The sequence below is a fragment of the Mastomys coucha genome, unplaced genomic scaffold, assembly GCF_008632895.1.
Source record: "Mastomys coucha isolate ucsf_1 unplaced genomic scaffold, UCSF_Mcou_1 pScaffold22, whole genome shotgun sequence".
Taxonomy (NCBI): domain Eukaryota; kingdom Metazoa; phylum Chordata; class Mammalia; order Rodentia; family Muridae; genus Mastomys; species Mastomys coucha.
The window spans coordinates 78,510,311-78,532,111 of NW_022196905.1; the positions used below are offsets into that span (position 1 = coordinate 78,510,311).

The 21,801-nt window shown below is 36.6% G+C and overlaps 1 protein-coding gene across 7 annotated transcripts in view; it reads right to left on the bottom strand.

Annotated features, from left to right (window-relative positions):
- The window catches only part of Cenpc (centromere protein C), a 72,007-nt gene that overhangs the window by 10,296 nt on the left and 39,910 nt on the right, over window positions 1-21,801 (bottom strand). For 6 of the 7 annotated variants that reach the window (XM_031342905.1, XM_031342901.1, XM_031342907.1 and 3 more), the window contains 6 exons: window positions 21,539-21,685; window positions 20,330-20,412; window positions 13,276-13,332; window positions 4,140-4,244; window positions 3,092-3,217; window positions 2,518-2,613 (listed from right to left, as the gene is read on the bottom strand). In XM_031342905.1, the coding sequence (XP_031198765.1) occupies window positions 2,518-2,613; window positions 3,092-3,217; window positions 4,140-4,244; window positions 13,276-13,332; window positions 20,330-20,412; window positions 21,539-21,685 (614 nt within the window). The remainder of the gene's footprint in view (window positions 1-2,517; window positions 2,614-3,091; window positions 3,218-4,139; window positions 4,245-13,275; window positions 13,333-20,329; window positions 20,413-21,538; window positions 21,686-21,801) is intronic. The other variant, XM_031342903.1, reaches the window with a different exon arrangement.

Here is a 21,801-nt window from a genome sequence, read left to right on the forward strand (position 1 = left end):
AAAAAAAAAAAAAAAAACAACAACAAATGCACTAAACAAAGAAAGAATTCTAAAAGAAGTAAGGGAAAAAGGTCAAGTAATATATAAAAGCAGGTCTATCAGAATTACACCAGACTTCTCACCAGAGACTATGAAAGCTAGAAGATCCTGGGCAGATGTCATACAGACCCTACAAGAACACAAATGCCAGCCCAGGCTACTATACCCAGCAAAATTCTCAATAACCTTAGATGGAGAAAACGAGGTATTCCATGACAAAAAGCTCTACTAAATACAAAACAAACAAACAAAAACACTTTATATATTTATGTTCACTTAAGAAAATGCCAGGCGGTGGTGGTGCACACCTTTATGTTTTTAAATGTTAAATTCAGATAAATTGAAATCATGTAACTTTTCTCATCATATTGCAATAAAACTTAAAAAAATAAAAATAAATAAAAATAAAAAAAAAATAAAAGGTGTGTGTTAAGCCGGGCAGTGGTGGTGCATTCCTTTAATTCCAGCACTTGGGAGGCAGAGGCAGGTGGATTTCTGAGTTCGAGGCCAGCCTGGTCTACAGAATGAGTTCCAGGATAGCCAGAGCTACATAGAGAAACCCTGTCTCAAAAAAACAAAACAAACAAACAAACAAACAAACAAAAAAAGGTGTGTGTTAAACAAATTCTGAGAACATCAAAGTGTTTATGCATGAGGGGAAGAAGTGCAAACTAAACACTATGTTATTTATCTTAGCTTAACAGTAATTCTACCATGGAAAATAATACTAGGGAAGACATGACAAGGAGCTCCATGTCTTTACAAAGCTTAACATGATCCAAAATAAAAATGTATCATCACAATCAAAAGTTGGGTTTTGTTCAATCTGATGATTAAACAGAAACATTTCTACTTAATTAAGTAAACACTACAAGAAACCAAAATATAAGGTTTAGCTAAATAATCACCGTCTCGTTTCAGGTTTCCTTTACACTTATGAACTTTCCAAGCCTCTTAATACATTATCGTTACTAGATATTTGAGAATGTTAAGGGTCACATATACAATGCAATAAAGAAAATGCATAACTATTAAAACAGAAAAAAGTTGAAAGCAAACACCTTTAATGCCAGCATTCAGGAGGCAGAGGCAGATAGATTAGTTCTAGCCAGCCTGCTCTATAGAATGAGCAGAGACAGGCAGGTCCACACAGAAAAACTCTGTCTGTTCTAGCCAGCCTGCTCTACAGGATGAGCCCAGACAGGCAGGTCCACACAGAGAAACCCTGTCTTGGGAAGTGGGGGAATCACACAGCAACAAAATGTTGAAAACCGAATTTTCTTAGCCTGAAAGTTCTGTTTTCACACTGAGCAATACTTTCTGTATTTTACTCTCACTGCCTTGTAAATAAGTGTATTGAGAGAATAGCTGTTAAGAGTTTATCTAAAGATGGTAAATGTAAGATAGTTCACAGAGAAACTTAAGTGATAATACCATTAGTGACTTGTAGGTTAACCAATCTGTTTGATTTGGAGGAATAGTTGTTATCATTTCTGTGGTCTGAACAAAAATTCCCCCAGAGAGTGACACTATTGGAAAGATTAGGAGGTATGGCCTTGTTGGAGGAAGTGTGTCTGAAGGGTGAAGGGCTTTAAGGCTTCAAAAGCCAATGCCAAGGCCAGTGTCTCTCTTTGCCTGAAGATCAGGATGTAGGCTCTCAACTACTTCCCCAGAACCATGCCTGCCATCCTTGCTGCCATGCTTGCCACCATGATAATGGCCTAACCTGCAAAACTGTGAGCAAGCCCCCAACTAAATGTTCTCTTATAACAGCTGCCTTGGGTATGGTATCTCTCCACAGTCACAGTCTTTCAGTTATTAAGATAAGTACTTTCTATATGTAAATACTGCTTGATCAGTAAACACTCAAGAACACCCTAAACCCCTATACTATGATATTCCTTAGAATTATGTATTGCCTCCCAGAAACTAAATGTTTACTGTCTATGTAATATAGCATGAGGCTTCTAGGCTCTTAACATTAAAGTGGAATATTTGATTGGATGATTGATGCTATTAACATTCATGTTCACAAAGGTTTCATGTCCCAGAAAACATTATTGGTATGCAGAGGTTCAAAACTAGTGTGTGTCCTAGTTCTGCATGGAGCATATACTGGGGTATATCAGTTAAATTTCCATAATTTCTCATAAAAAGCTCTTCATGTATCTTCTCACTTGTAGAATCCCTGGGCATGCTAAACGAGATAACACACGTGATAGGTAGTAATACCACTTGATCTCCAGAATTCAGAATACAAACACCTGATACTGTTATTTGACATCAATGCTCATCCGTAATTATTCTCACAGAGGCTGGTTATTGAAATAAATTTTAGTGCTGAGAGAAGGGGAGGGAAGAGAGGGAAGAATGAGGCGAAGAGGAAAAGGAAGACGAGGGAGGGAAGAGAGAGAGCATAGACACAAATCAACCATGCAATCAATAGTTTGTCATGTTCAGCATCATTCCCGAGCTTACCCATGGGGACAATCTCTCTTGTTTCTGGGTCCTTGGCCAGTGTTGCCTGAAAGGGATCTCCCAGATGTATATCCAGACTCAACTCTATCTTATTCTCTGTAAAACAAATGCCACTCAAACAAAAGTACTTACTTAAAATTAGTCTCCATTTTTTAAAAAAAAAATTCAGTTCAAAATATAATTAGAGACATGTTGTAAAGAAAACGGACAAAGATTTAACAACTACTTTCTGTTCATAACTTAGCACTCTAAAAAATAAAAATTCAAATGCTAAGACATATGATTCAATGTAAAGCCAAAACCTCGTGAGACATGTCATCTCGATTTCAAACAACTGGTGATTTGCATATTCCCTCAGAGCTGCAATTATAAAAAAGTTCTAAAAAAAAGTTCATTAAATGTCTACTGCAGCCATGCTTTGAATATGGAAAAGAAAGGCTCATATGACTAAGTAAGGAAATATTTGTACTATAGTTATTTTTATAAGAATAAAATTGTCATACATTCAGAAGGAAATATGGTCTGAAGTTTTAAGAGGTATGGAATCTAAGTTATATGAAGAACAGTTTCATACTTTTATGGTTACCAAGATCAATCTGTTTCTTGTTAACTTTTTTGTTGACTTTGCCCAGGTTTCCTTTCGCCTTTATTTTGGTTGATACTGAAGAAGCTGGGGATACTATTTCAAGCACAAGTCCTCCTAAAATTTAAGGAAAAAAAGGCAAAAATAACATTTCTGGGGATATCAAAAGCTTAAAGCAAAACATTAATTATATTTCATTTCAGAGTGGCAAGGGAGAGATCACTGTCAGTACACGCTGCCACTGTTAAAGTGGCACACATCCTAACAATTTCAACTGAGTCTCAACGCTCTAGGTCTAGAAGCACAGATGAAATAAGACTCAACAACTTGTTACTCACTTGAAATTGTTTTCAGTGGAGGGTTAAAAACAAAAAAGAAAGCTGCAGAAACTAGTAATGAATGGGAAGCAGTACGCCACATTTAAGGGTCCTTTAACATAACTACACCCATCTAAATAGGGAAGTAACTTCAACATTTAGCTCCTTGTTCACGCTCTATAAAGAGAAGAGTCGCTAAGGATAACAAGGTTTCATCTCCGTCAGATAGTAATTTTCTTATGTTCCACTATGTTTCATTTTGGGCTGGAAGGATGATTCACCAGGAAAGACTTTGTACTGCTCTTATAAAGGGTCAGCCTTCAGCTGTCAGCACCCAGGAGGGGTGCCTCACAACCGCCTAGTCACTCCAGCTCCAGGGGACTCCAATCACTCTGCCTCTGTGCATCCTCACACCTACCCACACATATAATTAAAATAAAATCACCTTAAAAACGATGTGCTTTGGGCAATTAGAAATTTCAGATATCTAAAGGGCTATGTCTACAGAATCAGTCAAATGCCCAGCTACAAAAGAGAAACAAAACCAGCATCTCTATAGCAATGAGACAAATGTGAACTTGAAACCAATTATACATGTGTTCATGTGTGTATGTGTGTGGGGGGGTAATGTATATAAATATATAGAATAAGGCCTGTCATATGATAAATTAAGAGTAATAATTCCTTCATTTATGAGACATTATACTCTAAATTAGTCTTACCTGATGAGCTTTCTTGATAATCTATTCGTTCCCCTCGCCAATATTCCAGTGGTTTAGAACGTATTCTATTAGATCTACGAACATTTGGTGAGTTGGAGGGCAGTACTGTCAAAAGTTAGACAAAGATTCAAAATATTCAATAAACATAGTAGAAAGCTGCATGTCAAACTTTATAACGTAATGTTTGAATCAAGAGACAAAAAATCACATTTCTAGATGTCTGTACAAATAAATAAAAGTCCATGAAAAATAAAGCCTCTACATTGGCCAAGAAATAAAAATTTAATAATATCCACATGTGAGAATATTAATGGTATTATCTAATGTGGACAAGGCTACACTCCATATATTAACAGAATTTGTTGTTATAATTTGAGATTCCGTTAGTATATGACTATGTTAACCTACAGAACCACTCCCTACCAAGGCCTCCTTCCTGCTCTCCATCCTAGACTCTCTAGACCAACCGTTAGTCCTGCGGCAGACTGCCTTCCTGAGCCACGCCTCCCAGACCATCCCTAAGCCCATGGGACCCAGCCTTCCAGTGCAGATAGTTCTCCCTCATCATATTCTCAGCCTTTCCTTCTAACCTATCTCCATTCCTTTGTGACTTCTCATGGACCTGCAAAACATCTTCAGAGACACCAGTCACCACCACACTTAGCTGGAAATCAGGGGTCCCAAAGAAATCACACTTGGCTAGAACCCAGAGTGGACAATAGCCAGCAAGACAAGAATATCCACCACACAACAAAGACAAAACAGATAGCCATGCCAAGAAACACTTCAAAAGTCATAACTTCAGAAGCCTAGATTCCAGCACAAAAACAAACATGAATAACCAAGACACCTCTTCTAGAAGCCTGCAACCCTGTTGTAAGAGCCGCCCAGGAAAAACATCTTAGCTGAAGCACAGCAAAGGACTGCAAAATAGCAATAAACAAGTATGCTCAAACGTGTTAAAGAGGATATGGATAACCATGCTAATGAAGATATGAAAACAGAAAGAGATGAATGAAATCATGAGAACAGTCAAGACATGAAGGTAGAATTTAACAAGACACAAGCCAGTAAAGAAAACTCAGACAAAAGTAAAAGTGTAAACAGAAAGCTCAGGATGTCAAATAAACTCCTCAGAAGCAAGCCTTATCAACAGACAGAATCTCAAGTGATGAAGAAAACAGAACAAATAGCTCAGTCAAAGAAGGTGTGAAATTTTAAGAAACCCAGACATAAACTACCCAAAAAACATGGGACACTAATGAAAAGACCAAATGTAGTACGAATAGTAAGCGTAGAGGGAAGAGATGAAGCCCGGGTCAAAGGTATAGAAAATATTTTTAACAAAAAACATAGAAAAAAAATTCCCAATCTAAAGAAAAGTACCTAACAAGATATGGGACCAGAAAAAAAAACATCAGAAAACCTAGAAGAAATTGAGTTTTTGATATATACAAGCTACCAAAGTAAAATTGAGATAAACAATGTAAACAGATGAAATTGCTCTGCGATAAAACTCAACTTTGAAGGTATCAAAGACCTCAAAATAAGACCAGATGCTCTGAATCTGGTAGAGAAAATGAGTAATAGGCTTGAACTAATTGGGCACAGGAGAACCCTTTCTGAACAGGATATCAAAGAACAAGGACTAAGTCTGGCAGTTTAGATGAGAATGGCCCTCAAAGGCTCAGATAGTTGAATGTTTAGAGAGGATTAGGAGATGCAGCCTTGTTGGAGGAAGTGTGTCACTGGAGACCCTTGCCTGGCTCAGTCTTGTTCTCTCTCGGCCTGTAGCCTATGAATCAGAATGCAGGCTCTCAGCTACCGCTCCAGCACCACTCTTGGCCTGCTTGCTCTCAAGCTCTCCACCATAATGGAAATGGATTATTCCTTTAAACTGTAGAGTAAGCAAACCTCCAAATAAGTGCTTCCTTTTATAAGTTGCTTCACTCACAGTGTTTCGTCACAACAATAGAACAACAGCTAAGCCAAAGTCCAACAATTAAGAAATAAGTTCTCATGAAACCGAAAAGCTTCTGTCTATATAGCAGAAGACACAATAATTTGAACACATTGGCAATTAAGAGAATAGGGTAAAAAAAAATCTTTATCAATTATACATCTGATAGAGTATTCATATGTAGAATACATGAAGAAAAACCTGAACATTAAGAAAACAAATTACCGGATGCAGGGGGGGGGAAGAAAACAAATTAACCCAACTTTAAAAATGGGTTAATTTGAGAACTAAAAGAAGTTCTCAAATGCAGAAACACAAATGGCTGAGAAATACATCCTTAACCATCTGGAAAATGCAAATTAAAACTACTTTGCAATTTCATCTTAACTCCAGTCAGAATGGCCATGATCAATAAAGCAAATGGCAGCACATGCTGGCATGGATGTGGAAAAAGGAGAACACACCTCCATTGCTGGTGGCTGTACAAAGCTGTACAGCCACTATGAAAATCAGGAAGGAGGTTCCTCAAAAAACTGATCCAGTCATACCACTCCTACTTATAGTCTCAAAGAACTATAAGAACTACAGAGACACTTGCTCATTCATGTCATTGCTTTTCTTTTCATTACAGCCAGAAATTAGAAACAGCCGAGATAGATGTCCATCAACTGACATACAGTGAACAAAAATGAGACATTTTTACAATGTGATATTATTCAGCTGTAAAGAAAACTGAAAGTTGCAAGTAAACAGATAAAGCTAGAAATAGTCATCCTGAATGAAGTAACTTAGACCCAAATAAACAAATATTGTGTGTTTTCTATTATATGGTTGTCAGCTTTCCACATATATGATTCAATCCAAATAACTACAGAGCTTAGATACCTAGTAAGGGGCCAGAATGGGCACCAGAATACAAAAAAGATAAAGGGGAACTTTTTATTTATAAAAATAGAGATAAAGGGGAAATTAGACTAAGAAGATTAAATCAGGGGAGGGGGGAGACAATTTTTGGAGGGACATCTAACAAAGCCTTTTGAAAAGCCATAGGGAAACCTACTGTTTTATAAGCTTCTTAAATACATAAATAAAATTAGAGGAACTTAAATGGAGTCATCATAAAATGGGGGAAGCATCATATGCCACCAACTAACCACTCCAGTGCTAAGAATGGGTAGCATCTTGTTCAGTTGGTAAGGTCCTATTTGTGAAGATACAACTTACTTATGTCATCAAACACAGAGAAATTAAGATGACTATGAACTAGAGCTTCACCTCTGCTAATGAGCATCATGGTGCTGAAACGCTCTTGTCATGCTCCCAGAGACCTACAACAGCAACCTGATTCGTACATATACTGACTGGCACAATAGTGGCATAAATGTTATAAGAGTAACTAACAACTTTTTGATTGGATTTAAGGCTCCTCCCATGAGATGATACCCATACCTGACACTGAAGTAGTCAACAGCCAGAGCATAGGATGATCATAGGCCTTTAGGAAAAGTCTATAAATTTTATGCTAAAGGAACATGGAAATAAAATGACTCCTAGTAGCACATTGCTATCCATAGATCAGATTATTTCTCAGCCCTCAACAAATTTAGCTTCTTCTTGAAGTAGATAGGAACTAAAACAGAAACCACTACTGGCCAGTATGCAGGGGGGCTGGAACACTCACCCATAACTGGGATGTCTTTAACAAAGCCCACCACTGAAGGCTCAGTGATCTACAAGGGAGAAGAATCATGAAGACTGTAAAAGTCAGAGGTGTTGGTAGACTCCACTGAACCAGTGTCCTCCAGGACATATATGAATTCACAAAGACTGTGACAGTGCATACAAGACTTGCATAGGTTCAAACCAGACAAACACCCAATTATGAAGGAGAAATAAATACAAAACTCCCATTTCTAGTCAAGAAGCTATTTGCAACTAATATCTGCTGAGAAAAGGAAAAGTACTTTTCTCCAATGGAACGTCACATTCCAGAGTAGAGTCCATGCACAAGAGTTGCTGCCCAACATAAAATGGACTCTATGGGTTTTGCCTCTTTTTGGGGTTTGTTTTGTTTTGTTTTGCCATTTTTCTTTTCTTGTTATTGTTATTCCTTTTCTTTTTTTTTTGTTTTTGAGAAAGAGAAAACATGACTAAGTTAGAAAGTGGAGAGGATCTGGGAGCTGCTGGGTCAGGAAAAAGAATATTATTAAAATATATTGTATGAAAAAATATTAAATTAAGATAAACTTTAAGATTATGATTAGCCTTCATTATAGCATGGTCATACTTGGATGTAATGGACTTTGGTCAATTAAATTACCCTCTCTTGTCCTTCTTACTCTCATTTTTTTTTTTTTTTTTTTTGGTCTTTCAAAACAGGGTTTCTCTGTATAACCCTGGCTATCCTGGAACTTACTCTGTAGATCTGTAAGACCAGGCTGGCCTCAAACTCAGAAATCCTCCTGCCTCTAACTCCCAAGTGCTGCAATTAAAGGCATGTGCCACCACCGCCCAGCTACTCTCTCTTCCTCTTCCTAGTTTATCCTCTCTAATTCTCTCTGTTTTCTTTCCTTCGTTGTTTTAAAAATCTAGATCCTGATGCCCAGGATCAGAGGTGAGGAAACACCTGCCCAAACACCAGGAGTAACTGGGACCAGTGGGACCAGGCACACAGGAACTCCGCCAGCCCAGTGGCTCAGGTTCCTTCCTGTCTCTCTGGGTTGATGTCCTGAGCCAAGCTTGGGAACAAGCTCTGCAGCCAGTACCACAGCACCCAGATGAAGCTCCACTCCCAGGTGCTCTAACAAGCCCAGGGTCACAGGATCCCAGAATCACAGGATCACAGAGACAACTTGACTCTGAGGAGTTCTGACACAACCAGGGTCCCAAGAATGACAGGCTCCAGTCAGAATTAGCAAGGGCAGACAGCACTAGAGATAGCCAGATGATGATGGGCAAGAGTAAGAATATAAGCAAAAAAAACCAAGGTTACTTGGCATCATCAGAACCCAATACTCTCACCATAGCAAGGCCTGGACACACCATTATACCGGAAAAGCAAGATTCAGATATAAAATCACTTCTCATGGTGATGATACAGGACTTTAAGAAAGACATAAATAGCACCCTCAAAGAAATACAGGAGAACACAGGTAAAGAGCTAGAAGCCCTTCAAGAGGAAACACAAAAATCCCTTAAAGAACTACAGGAAAACTCAATCAAACAGGTGAAGGAAATGAACCATTCAGAATCTAAAAATGGAAATAGAAACAATAAAGAAATCAGAAAGAGACACAACCCTGGAGATACAAAACCTACTAAAGAAATCAGGAGTCAAAGAGGCAAACATCACCAACAGAATACAAGAGATAGAAGAGAGAATCTCAAGGGCAGAAGACACCATAGAAAACATTGACACAACAGTCAAAGAAAATGCAAAAAGCAAAAAGCTCCTAACCCAAAGCATCCAGGAAATCCAGGATGCAATGAGAAGATCAAATCTAAGGATAATAGATATAGAAGAGTGAAGAGTCCCAATGTAATGGGCTAGTAAATATCTTCAACAAAATTATAGAAGAAAATTTCCCTAACCTAAAGAAAGAGATGCCCATGAACATACAAGAAGCCTACACAACTCCAAATAGACTGGACCAGAAAAGAAACTCCTCCTGTCACATAATAATAAAAACAACAAATGCATTAAACAAAGAAAGAATACTAAAAGCAGTAAGGGAAAAAGGTTAAATAACAAATAAAGGCAGGCCTATCAGAATTACACCAGACTTCTCACCAGAGACTATGAAAGCTAGAAGATCCTGGGCAGATGTCATACAGACCCTACAAGAACACAAATGCCAGCCCAGGCTACTATACCCAGCAAAACTCTCAATTACCATAGATGGAGAAACAAAGATATTCCATGACAAAAACAAAATTTACACAATATCCTTCCACAAATCCAGCCCTACAAAGGATAATAGATGGAAAACATCAACATAAGGAGCATAAGGAGCTAGAAGCCCTTCAAGAGGAAACTCAAAAATCCCTTAAAGAACTACAGGAAAACACAATCAAACAGGTGAAGGAATTGAGCAAAAACATCCAGAATCTAAAAATGGACACCCTAGAAGAAGCAAGAAAGTAATATTTCAACAAATATACAAACCTAATTCTACCTCTTACAACAAAAACAACAGGAAGTAACAATTACTTTTTTAAATACCTTAATATTAAGATTAATATTACCAACATATCCTAATCAATTGAAATCCAAAAATATGAGGAATCAGAAATTTGTTGATTGTCACCCAATGATCTCTCTAATTTGGTAATTGGAGAAATAGGTCCAATATTGTACAATCTATAAACACTTTCAGCTTGTTTGTTCATGACAGTGTCTGTGTACAACATAAGGGTCTTGAAATCTTGCTTCTCTTATCTCAGCCTCTCTATTAGTAGTATTTATTTCATGTTTTTACACTATACTATGGTTTTCAGAACAGCTTACATATTTCAAAAGTATTTATATACCCAAAGAAACAAACAATTAACTAGGGAGGTGGCTTGTAAGAGAACAACAAAGAGTGAGACTGAATGCTTTGCTTGACATTTGTAACTCTTGTATCAAGTTTGAAGAGGAGGACTTTATAAGTTACTCTTTCTCTGAGATGAATGCTTTTCCAAATTATCACAACTAATGAACCAAATTCTTACCCTCACCTAATGTCTGTGCCACCCTCCAAGTAGAACTACTGTTCATTGAAACAGCTGGTGAATGACTTTATGGATAGACCATCTTAATACACACACCACTTCTTTTTTGTTTGTTTTTAACTTTTATTGCATTATGATGAGAAAAGTTACATGATTTCAGTTTATCTGAATTTATTAACATTTGAAAACATATTTTAATTAAATAGAATTAAATCACATTCTTGTTTGTATCCAAACAAATCACATTCTTGTTTGTATCCAAAAATCGTGCCTACAATTCATTTCTTGGTGCAGCAGAACTATCAACTCTCAGCTTAGCTATGATGGAGGTAAAATCCTTTGGTGATATGAGGGTCATTGAAGTAGAGCCTTATTATAATGAAATTCAATGTTTAAAAATTGTTCTTATTTGGGGCTTGTGCCACAGTAAGAGCCAAGATTTTAAACTCTACTAAATACAAAACAAACAAACAAACAAAATACTTTATATATTTATGTTTATTTAAGAAAATACTAGTAGTGATGTATTATTTTGAAATATACAGGTAATATGTTTAGAGTTATTTAAAATTTATATTGAGAAAAACATGTATTTTCACTATTGCTGTAGATGAGCATCTACATAAGACTGTTAAATTGATTGTTGTTTTATATCAAACAACTTTTATAATATTTATCTTTATTGTTATAATATTTTATAAATTTTAAGGAATATGACAAAAAAGATATTGTAGGTACTGAAGGGGGGGTCTCTGGGAGGAGTTGGGGTACAAAAGGTAAACAAGAATGTGATTTAATTCTATTCAATTAAAATGTTTTCAAATGTTAACAAATTCAGATAAACTGAAATCATGTAACTTCTCATCATGATGCAATAAAAGTTAAAAAAAAGAATAAAAAGATTTAATTGAAAAAAAAAAATCTAGATCCCACACAGGAGAGAAAACGTGAAATGCTTGTCTTTATCCAACTCATCTACGTTACTTAGCAAGTTTAGTGACTGGAAGAACTCTGTAAGTTTCCATTACCTTCTAGAGGGGGATTTTGCAAAGCATGACTCCATTGCTCATTGACTTATTAGAGTCTGTCTACCGTGTACTCAGCATGTGACTAGAATTTTCTAAGTGATTAGATAGAGATTTGTATAATACATTTGAATCTCTATTGTCTTTATAAAACAGAATAGGCTAAAGGAAAAAATTAAAATAATCAACATGTTTTATTTTTATCCACAGGTAAAATAGAAAAGATTAAATACCTTGGTTAGGATTATTTTTCCTTCTTGTGATTTTAAATTTGTTGTTTTAGAAGAGGTATTAAGAGATAACCTTGGGTATAGTATCAGATAAGCACTCTAAAATACTGAGATACACATCTAGTCCTAAAGGGTGTCATTTTGATATCATCTTAGGGGAAGAGATATGTAAATGTCAAATGCTAGGGTACTCAAGTATTTGAAGGAGAAAGCATGGCAAATTTGTAAAATGGCCAAAGACAGAAGGGAGAAAAGGAATGGTCATTCAACTCATCTAGCAAAAACAAAGAGAACCAATTACTACTGGAAATTAAAATACTCATTAAGGAAAGGAAAAAGAAAGCATGTTGTTGTCTGAAATAATTTATATAGATTCAATTCCTCTACTAAGTTAGAAGCTACTGAATTTGACTAAACAGTATAGTACACTGATCTTTGATCTGTGTTTGTAAGCTTTCAAATAAAAGGAGTGCAGCTTAGTGGTTGGAATCCATGCATAGAATCTGAAAGACTCTGAAGTGATCACTAGCACCCTAAAAAATAAATAAATAAAATCATATTTAAAAACTATTGTCAAGGGATTTAGCATGTTAATGCAAACAGAAAGCTGGTTCTCCTTTAATAGTAGAAAAGTAGAGGTCAGAGTTAAAGCTGACCAACATGACATATAATGGCAGAATAAATAGCGGAAGATAGAAAAATGATCAGGTTTTAAATACACCATGTCAACTGTGGTAGGGTGATGTCTTAAGACAGATGGCTTCTATAGAACACAAAGGCTCTGCATCACACAAAGGTGGGAGGTCCCATGGATTATGACTGACAAGTATATTTTGATAAGCTGTGGAACTGTAATGCACCCATTTCCTCATTTGCTAATTACCAGTCCAGCTGTTAGGATGGGAGTGAACTAGGGGAAAATGAGAAAGCAGCTCTTGGGGACATCATCTATCTGGCAGTTCTCCCTACTAGCCTCTTCATTGGGTGGCATCAAAGAGCAGAGGAAAATAAGGGACTACAGGACTTACAAATAAACAATAGAATAACAAGTCAGTGGGTTATGATGATATATTATAAAATGCTGAGAACTAAATATGTAATAGTAATCTGGATATATTTTCCCTGCTTAAACAAATTATGCTGTATTTAAAGTGAGATTCAGTAGTACTATCTTTTCAATAGAAATATTGTAAGAATAATTATTTTACCTAATTTGTGATGTAAATTCTTATATGATACCACAGTAGAACTCCTTGTTTTCAAATCTGCAAAATACAAAAGATAGAATTATAAGCAATACCACATGCCTGCTAATTCTCTTTTGACTTAAGGGTCTGATCAACTTTAGTAAGTACTATAAATAAGATTTAAACACGAAAATTTAAATTATACTTTAATTTTTCATTGATAACAATACAAGCTAAGGAAAAACATAACATCTTTGATATAAAAACAGTAAACACTTTGATATAATAAACATACTTATTAAAGAGGACAACCATTAGGGTTAAAAAAAAACAAGCACCATTCTCCTTTGCTCATGAATGGAAAATGAGCAAATACAACACATGACATAATGGTGAGTAACAACTTGAATGCATAAGGTTTCAAGTCTACAATGAAAACACACAGGTTTGCTGAATGGATTAAGAAACACAGTCGGGGGGCTGGAGGGATGGCTCAGTGGTTAAGAGCACACTGAGTGCTCTTCCAAAGGTCTTGAGTTCAAATCCCAGCAAGCATCCATAACGAGATCTGACACCCTATTCTGGAGTGTCTGAAGACAGCTACAGTGTACTTACATATAATAATAAATAAAAAAAAAAAAAAAAAAAAAAAAAAAAAAAAAAAAAAAACACAGTCGGAGGGTGGACAGGGGAGGGGGGAATAAAATCTGGAGTGGAGAGGGAGAGAGAGAGAGAAAGGAAGAAAGAAAGAAAGAAAGAATGAATGAATGAAAGAAAGAAAGAAGAGAGAAAGGGAGAAAGAAGGGAGGGAGGGAGGGAAGAAATGGGAGATGAAGAAGGAAGAAGAGAAGGAGGAGGAGGAGGAGGAGGAGGAGATCCAGAAAAAAAAAACAGAAAGAGGAAAGAGTGGGCTCTGGCAAGATGGCCATTTTTACTATATTAATCCTGTCAATCCATAAGCATAGGAGATCTTTGCATCTTCTGAGATCTTCAATTTCCTTCTTCAGAGACTTGAAGTTCTTGTCATACAGACCTTTTATTTGCTTAGTTAGAGTCACACCCAGGTATTTTATATTATTTGTGACTATTGAGAAGGGTGTTGTTTCCCTAATTTCTTTCTCCGCTTGTTTACCCTTTGTGTAGAGGAAGGCCACTGATTTGTTTGAGTTAATTTTATATCCAGCCACTTTGCTGAAGTTGTTTATCAGGTTTATAAATTCTCTGGTAAAATTTTTGGGGTCACTTATGTATACTTTCACAAATAGTGATACACTGACTTCTTCCTTTCCAATTTGTATCCCATTTACCTCCTTTTGTTGTCTAATTTCTCTGACTAGGACTTCAAATACTATATTGAATAGGCAGGGAAAGAGTGTATAGCCTTGTCTAATCCCTGATTTTAGTGGGATTGCCTCAAGTTTCTCTCCATTCAGTTTGATGTTGGCAACTGCTTTGCTGTATATTGCTTTTACCGTGTTGAGGTATGGGCCTTGAATTCCTGGTCTTTCCAAGACTTTTAACATGAAGGGATATAGAATTTTGTCAAATGCTTTTTCAGCATCTAATGAAATGACCATGTGGCCTTTTTTCTTTGAGTTTGTTTATATAGTAGATTATGTTGATGGATTTCCTTATATTGAACCATCCCTGCATCTCTGGGATGAAGCCTACTTGATCGTGGTGAATGATCATTTTGAAGTGTTCTTGGATTTGGTTGGCAAGAATTTTTTAAAGTATTTTTGCACCAATGTTCATAATGGCAAATGGTCTGAAGTTCTCTTTCTTTGTTTGGTCTTTGTGTAGTTTAGGTATCAGAGTTAATTGTGGCTTCATAGAATAAATTGGGTAGTGTACCTTCTGTTTCTATTTTGTGGAATAGTTTGAAGAGTACTGGTATAAGGTCTTCTTTAAAAGTTTGATAGAATTCTCCACTGAACCCATCTGGTCCTGGGCTTTTTTTGGTTGGGAGATTATTAATGACTGCTTCTATTTCTTTAGGAGTTATGGGGCTGTTTAGATGGTTTATCTGATCCTGCTTTAATTTTGCTACCTTGTATGTGTCTAGAAAATTGTCCATCTCATCCAGATTTTCCGGTTGGGTTGAATATAGGCTTTTGCAGAATGATCTGAAGATTTTTTTAATTTCCTCAGTTTCTGTTCTTATATCTCCATTTTCATTTCTGATTTTGTTAATTTGGATACTGTCTCTGTGCCCTCTGGTTAATCTGGCTAAGGGTTTAGCTATCTTGTTGATTTTCTCAAAGAGCCAGCTTCTGGTTTTGTTAATTATTTGTGTAGTTCTTTTTGTTTCTGTTTCGTTGATTTCAGAACTGAGTTTGATTATTTCCTTCCATCTACTCATCTTGGGTATATTTGCTTCTTTTTGTTCTAGAGCTTTCAGGTGTGCTGTCAAGATGCTAGTGTAAGCTCTCTCCAGTTTATTTTTAGAGGCACTTAGAGCTATGAGTTTTCCTCTTACCACTGCTTTCACTGTGTCCCATAAGTTTTGGTATGATGAGTCTTCATTTTCATTAAATTCTAAAATGTCTTTAATTTCTTTTATTTTTTCCTTCACCATATCATTGAGTAGAGCATTGTTCAGTTTCCATGTGTATGTGTGTTTTCCATTATACTTGTTGGAATTTAAGAGCAGCCTTAGTTCATGGTGATCTGGTAAGGTGCATGGGATTATTTCAATATTCTTGTATATTGCTGAGGCCTGTTCAGTCAGTTTTGGAGAAGGTACCAAGAGGTGCTGAGAAGAAAGTATACTCATTTGCATTAGGATGAAACGTTCTATAAATACCTGTTAGATCCATTTGGTTTATAACCTCTGTGAGTTGTGCTGTGTCTCTGTTTAGTTTCTGTTTCCATGATCTGTCCATTGCTGAGGGTGGGGTGTTAAAGTCTCCCACTATTATTGTGTGTGGTGTAATGTGTGCTTTGAGCTTTAGTAAAGTTTCTTTTATGAATGTGGGTGCCCTTGCATTTGGAGCACTGATGTTCAGAATTGAGAGTTCATCTTGGTAGATTTTCCCTTTGACCAGTATAAAGTATTCTACCTTATCCTTTTTGATAACTTTTGGTTGAAAGTTGATTTTATTTGATATTATAATGGCTATTCCAGCTTGTTTCTTGGGACCATTGGCTTGGAAAATTGTATTCCAAACTTTTACTCTGAAGTAGTGTCTGTCTTTGTCACTGAGGTGCATTTCCTGTATGCAGTAAAAAGCTGGGTCCTGTTTATGAATCCAGTCTGTTATTTTATGTCTTTTTACTGGGGAATTGAGTCCATTGATGTTAAGAGATATTAAAGAATTGCTAGAGGTAGAATTATGTTTGTGTGCCTATCTTCTTTTGGGTTTGTTGAAAGATTGCTTTCTTGCCTTTTGTAGGGTGTAGTTTCCCTCCCTGTGTTGGTGTTTTCCATTTATTATCCTTTGAAGGGCTGAATTTGTGGAAATTATGTAAATTTGGTTTTGTCATGGAATATCTTGTTTTCTCCATCTATGGTAATTAAGAGTTTTGCTGGGTATAGTAGTCAGGTCTGGCATTTATGTTCTCTTAGGGTCTGTATGATATCTGCCCAGGATCTTCTAGCTTTCAGTGTCTATTAAGAAGTCTGGTGCAATTCTGATAAGTCTGCCTTTATATGTTACTTGACCCTTTTCCCTTACTCCTTTTAATATTCTTTCTTTCTTTAATGCATTGGTGTTTTATGATGGTGTTTTATTATTGGTGTTTTATTATGATGGTGCCAAGTAACCTTGGTTTTTGTGGCTCATGTTCTTATGCTTGCCCCCCACAATCTGATTATCTCTAGTGCTTCCTTCCCTGGCTATATCTGCCTGGAGCCTATCCTGCCTATAATCCTGGTTGAGTCAGAACTCCTCAGAGTCCAGTTGTTTCTAGGATCCTGTGATCTTGAGATTCTGGGTATGTCAGAGTTCCTGGGAGTCAAGCTACTTCTGAGATGCTGAGATCCTGGTGTGACCTGAGCTCCTGAGCTCCTGTGATCCTGTGATCCTCGGTGTGCTAGAAGGCCTGGGAGTGGACCCTCCCCTGGTGGCTGTGGGACTGGTGGCTGAGTTCGTGCCCAAGGTAAATAGGTGCAGACCAGAAGAAACCCGAGCCACTGGTCAAGTGGGGTTCCTGTGTCCCTGGATCCTGATGGTCCCAGTTACTCCCGGTGGTCTTGGAACAGGTGTTGTGTAGTCCTCACCCCTGATCCTAAGATCCTGGGTGTGCTAGAGAGCCTGTGAGTGGAGCCTACTCTGGGGGCTGTCCATTGTTGTTGTTTTATCATTAATATTATTTTAGTTTTTCTAGACAAGAGTTTCTCTGTGTAGCCCTGCCTGTTCTGTAAATTACTCTGTAGATCAGGCTGGCTACAAACTCACAAAGATCCTCCTGCCTCTGTCTCCCAAGTAATTAAAGACATGCACCAAAAAATTAAAAATAAAAATAAATAAAAAAGAAATAAAACCCATCTTTTTTCTTTGTTTTCTACACAAAATTCATCTATAAAGTCAGGCACCCCTGAAAGTAAGTGTGTGGCAAAAGGTATCCCAGCCGAATGCAACTAGGAAGCAAGGAAGTGTATTGGTGATATTGACTAACTAGACTTCAAGCTAACGTGATCAGAAGAATGAAAGAAGAAGGCTTCATTCTAATCAAAGGAAGAATTAACCAAGAAGATATTTCTATCCTCAACAAATGTGCACCAAACTCTGGTGCACACAATTTCATAAGACGTGAACTACTGACGTAAAAGTAACAAATTAACATCTACCCATTAATAGTATGTGATTTCAATATCCTACAATTTTGTAATGGACAGGTCATCTGAACAAAAAACAAACAGAGATATCAGAATTAATTGATCACAGAGCTTAACAGGTATCTGCAGATTATCTAAACACAAAAGAATATATATTCTACTCAGCACATGGAATTTTCCCTAAAGGTGATATCCTGGGACACACACACAAAACTCTTTGCAGATTCAGAAAGGTTGAAATAACTCTCTCTAGCCTATCTGACCAGGATGAAACAATAAAACTTAAAACCAACAGCAAACAAGCTTCCAATACATACACAAACTGATGGAGAACAAAGAACTCACAACTGAATGATTAATGGGGCAAAAAAGAAATCAAGAAAAAAAAACTTCTTGGAACTAAATGAAAAGGAAACCATAACACAGCAAAAGTGCTGCATCCCATTCACAACAGTCCTGTTAGGGAAATGTGAGCGCGTACATTACAAAATAAAAAAGCCTGCAAATATAATTTGATGATGCAACTCAAAAAGAAAAAAAAACAAATCCAAACACAGTCTATGACCAAAAACAGTAGAAATCATAGCAGACATTAATGAAATACAAGCAAAGAAAACAATACAAAGAATTAAGAAATCCAGGAGCTGGGTCTCTGAGGAGAAAAACAAGATTGGTAAACTCCTGATCAAACTAGCCAAAAGAAAGGACCCACATTAACAGAATCACAGAAAGACAAGGAAACTTTTTTTTTTTTTTTGGTTTTAAGGCGTTTATTGTAGAAAGGGAGAGAGAGAGAGAGAGAAAGAGAGAGAGAAAGAAAGAGAGAAAGAGAGAGATTAGAATAGAGAAGCAGAGGATAGCCATGGCCACATGGGGAGAGGGGGAAAGAGAGGGGGAGAGAAGGGGAACAAGGGAGAAGAGTAAGAAGGTAAGAGAGGGAAGAGCTTAAGAGGGCAAGGAAACATTTTAATGAACCCCAAAGAATTAAGAAAATTATAAGCAAGTACTTTTAAAAAAAAACACTCCATCAAGTTGAAACATCTAAAAGAAATGAGAAAATTCTAGCTTTATCCAGGTGTAAAACAAGGATTTTCGACTACAAGGGAAGCCACAAACGCTGTTGCAGAGAACATCTCACCTCTACTGCTGGCTTAACAGATCACTATCAAAAGGTAACAGATGATCAATAATACTATCAAGCTTACCATGTTCAATGCTAAGATTCTGCTGTATCTGCTCCTCCTTTCACAAGTCTCCATTGGGTAAGAACAAAGCTATTGTCTCAGATGCTTAGACCAACAACCTTAATGTTCTTTCTAGCATTTATTTCTTATAACCACCAACCTTATAATAAGCAATCAGTAATTTCTCTTGATTTCCAAAATTTACTATCAATAAAACAAACAAATAACAAACACAGTGCACCCAGCACCCACATGGTGGGTAACAACCATCTGTTAACTCCAGTTCCAAGGAATCCAATGCCCTCTTCTGTCATCAAAAGGCACCATTCAGACATGTGATGCAGGCAAAACACTCATTAACATAAAATAAAGAAGCCCAAAAAATTTCAATACTTTAAAAATATATTTTTAAAAGAACATATTACAAAATACTACATAGGGAAAACTATTCAAAATTTTACACAGGCAAATTCACTGTTTCTTTACCAAATAAAAGGTAAAGAATATAGAAAATATTAAAGTTTAAAAACAATAGTTTTAAAAAAAGATAGTGTAACATTATATTCCATCACAAAAAAAAATATGTAAAACTATATTGAGGCATGAAAACTTTCAAACTTATATAGAGGAAAACAGTATAATGAACCCAATATATCAACCACCTATCTTCATTAGCTATCAACATGTAGTTACTACTGCTTTATTTCCTTAACAGCTTAACAAATCTATTGATCTGTCTGTCTGCCCATCCATCCATCCATCCATCCACCCACCCACCCATCCATCCATCCATCCATCCATCCATCCATCCTGTTGCAGTGCCTATTAGATACATATGCCAAGGAATTTCTGTGAAGAGCAGAGGAAAATTTAAGAAAATCAATTCTCTCCCTTTACTATGTGGATTCTAGGGAATTTAACTCAGGTAGTCAAGCTTAGTAGCATGTGCCTTTACCCATCTAGACCATCTCTTCAAATTTCCAATTATAAAGCTAGAAGTAGGAAGTTAGAAATAGATCCACATTTGCTACTACTGAAAATTTAAACAAACAAAGAATAATTTATATTCACAGTACCTTAGGAACCAAGATAGTAGAAAACAATAACTTACCCAAACTCTTCTGGTCTTTTTCACCACCCATTTCAGAATTATTGTTTCCAGGCATTTCATAATTCTTGAACCTGGAAGGCCCACTTGAAAACAAAACAAACCATAAAATTTGTGCTTTTATAACATAAATTTCTGTGTCTAAATCTCATGATCATTTCTTAAAAAACTATCATCTGTTTCTTTCTTAGGAAATTAAAATTGATGCAATAGGTCATCAAAAATGTGTTTCCATGCAGCATAAAGCAAGGACTATGATTTGATCCCATAATTGTGTCAAAATCTATCTAAATGAGATAAAGAGAGAGAGATGGATGGATAAATGGATGGACAGACATCTACTACAGGTTTAATTTCATTTTTTGTAAACTGTTTCTTTTTAAAATTAGGATATGCTTGTTGGTTTCTCTCATTTTGGTAAAAGAATGTTGCTATTGGAAAGATCCATGAATTTAAAAGATTCTAGCTAAGCTTGGTAGTACATGCCTATCATCCTAACATTCAAGAGGCAGGAGGATGGAAAATTCAAGGCCAGTTTAAGGTCCATCAGTAGGCCCAGTGCCTGGGCTAGGTAATGTGCCCTCCTCTAAGTAACAATCATAGTCGCTCACACAGTAAAGAACCCTAGTCCTTCCTTCAACAGCCGAGAAGTTGCTCTCATTTACTAGTCTTTCACTTTAAAGATTTTAACAGCTCCTACATAATACAAGCAGATTAATCTCACTTGTTCAGTGTTAGTAGATGTTTTAGCAATACATCCACAAAGTCCTTGACATTCTTCTTTTCAAAAGGTAAAACCTCATTTCCCTTTTCTTGAATGTAGTCTGGACTTGTGATGACCTTAAGTCATCAAAAGGCATTGATTTCCCTTATGGTCACTTTCTTCTCTCAGATCATTTACTTTGTAGGAAGTCAGCTGCCACAAAACAAGAAACGGAGGTTGACTACCAAAAGACAGCCAACAGACATGGGAAACATAAATGGTGCCTCCAGTTGTAGTCAAGTCTTCAAAGAGATACAAAAGAGAAAGACACCTCCAAACTTAACCCAGCTAGGTACCCCTTGCCCAGATTTCTGGCTCACACAAGGTATAAAGTAATATGTTTGCAAGGCAACAGCAAAATCAAATAGTATTTGGGAGTAAAATGCTACACTGAAATGGATTAACTAGTGTAGTGAGTGACTTCTATTATTACTACACTATATACACACCTTTCTTCCCACACTGAAGGTTTAGGCACTTCCGAATTTGAAGTAGACTCCATTTGTGTCTTGCTTGTATATTCCTCAGTATGAGACTTTAAATGAAAATTCTGTGATGTCATAACACTGTTTTGATACTTAGAGCCTCTTTTGGGTCTATGAAAAAAAGTTTAAAATTACAGTTTTCAGTGCCGGCGGTGGTGGCCCATGCCTTTAATCCCAGCATTTGGGAGGCAGAGGCAGGCAGATTTCTGAGTTCGAGGCCAGCCTGG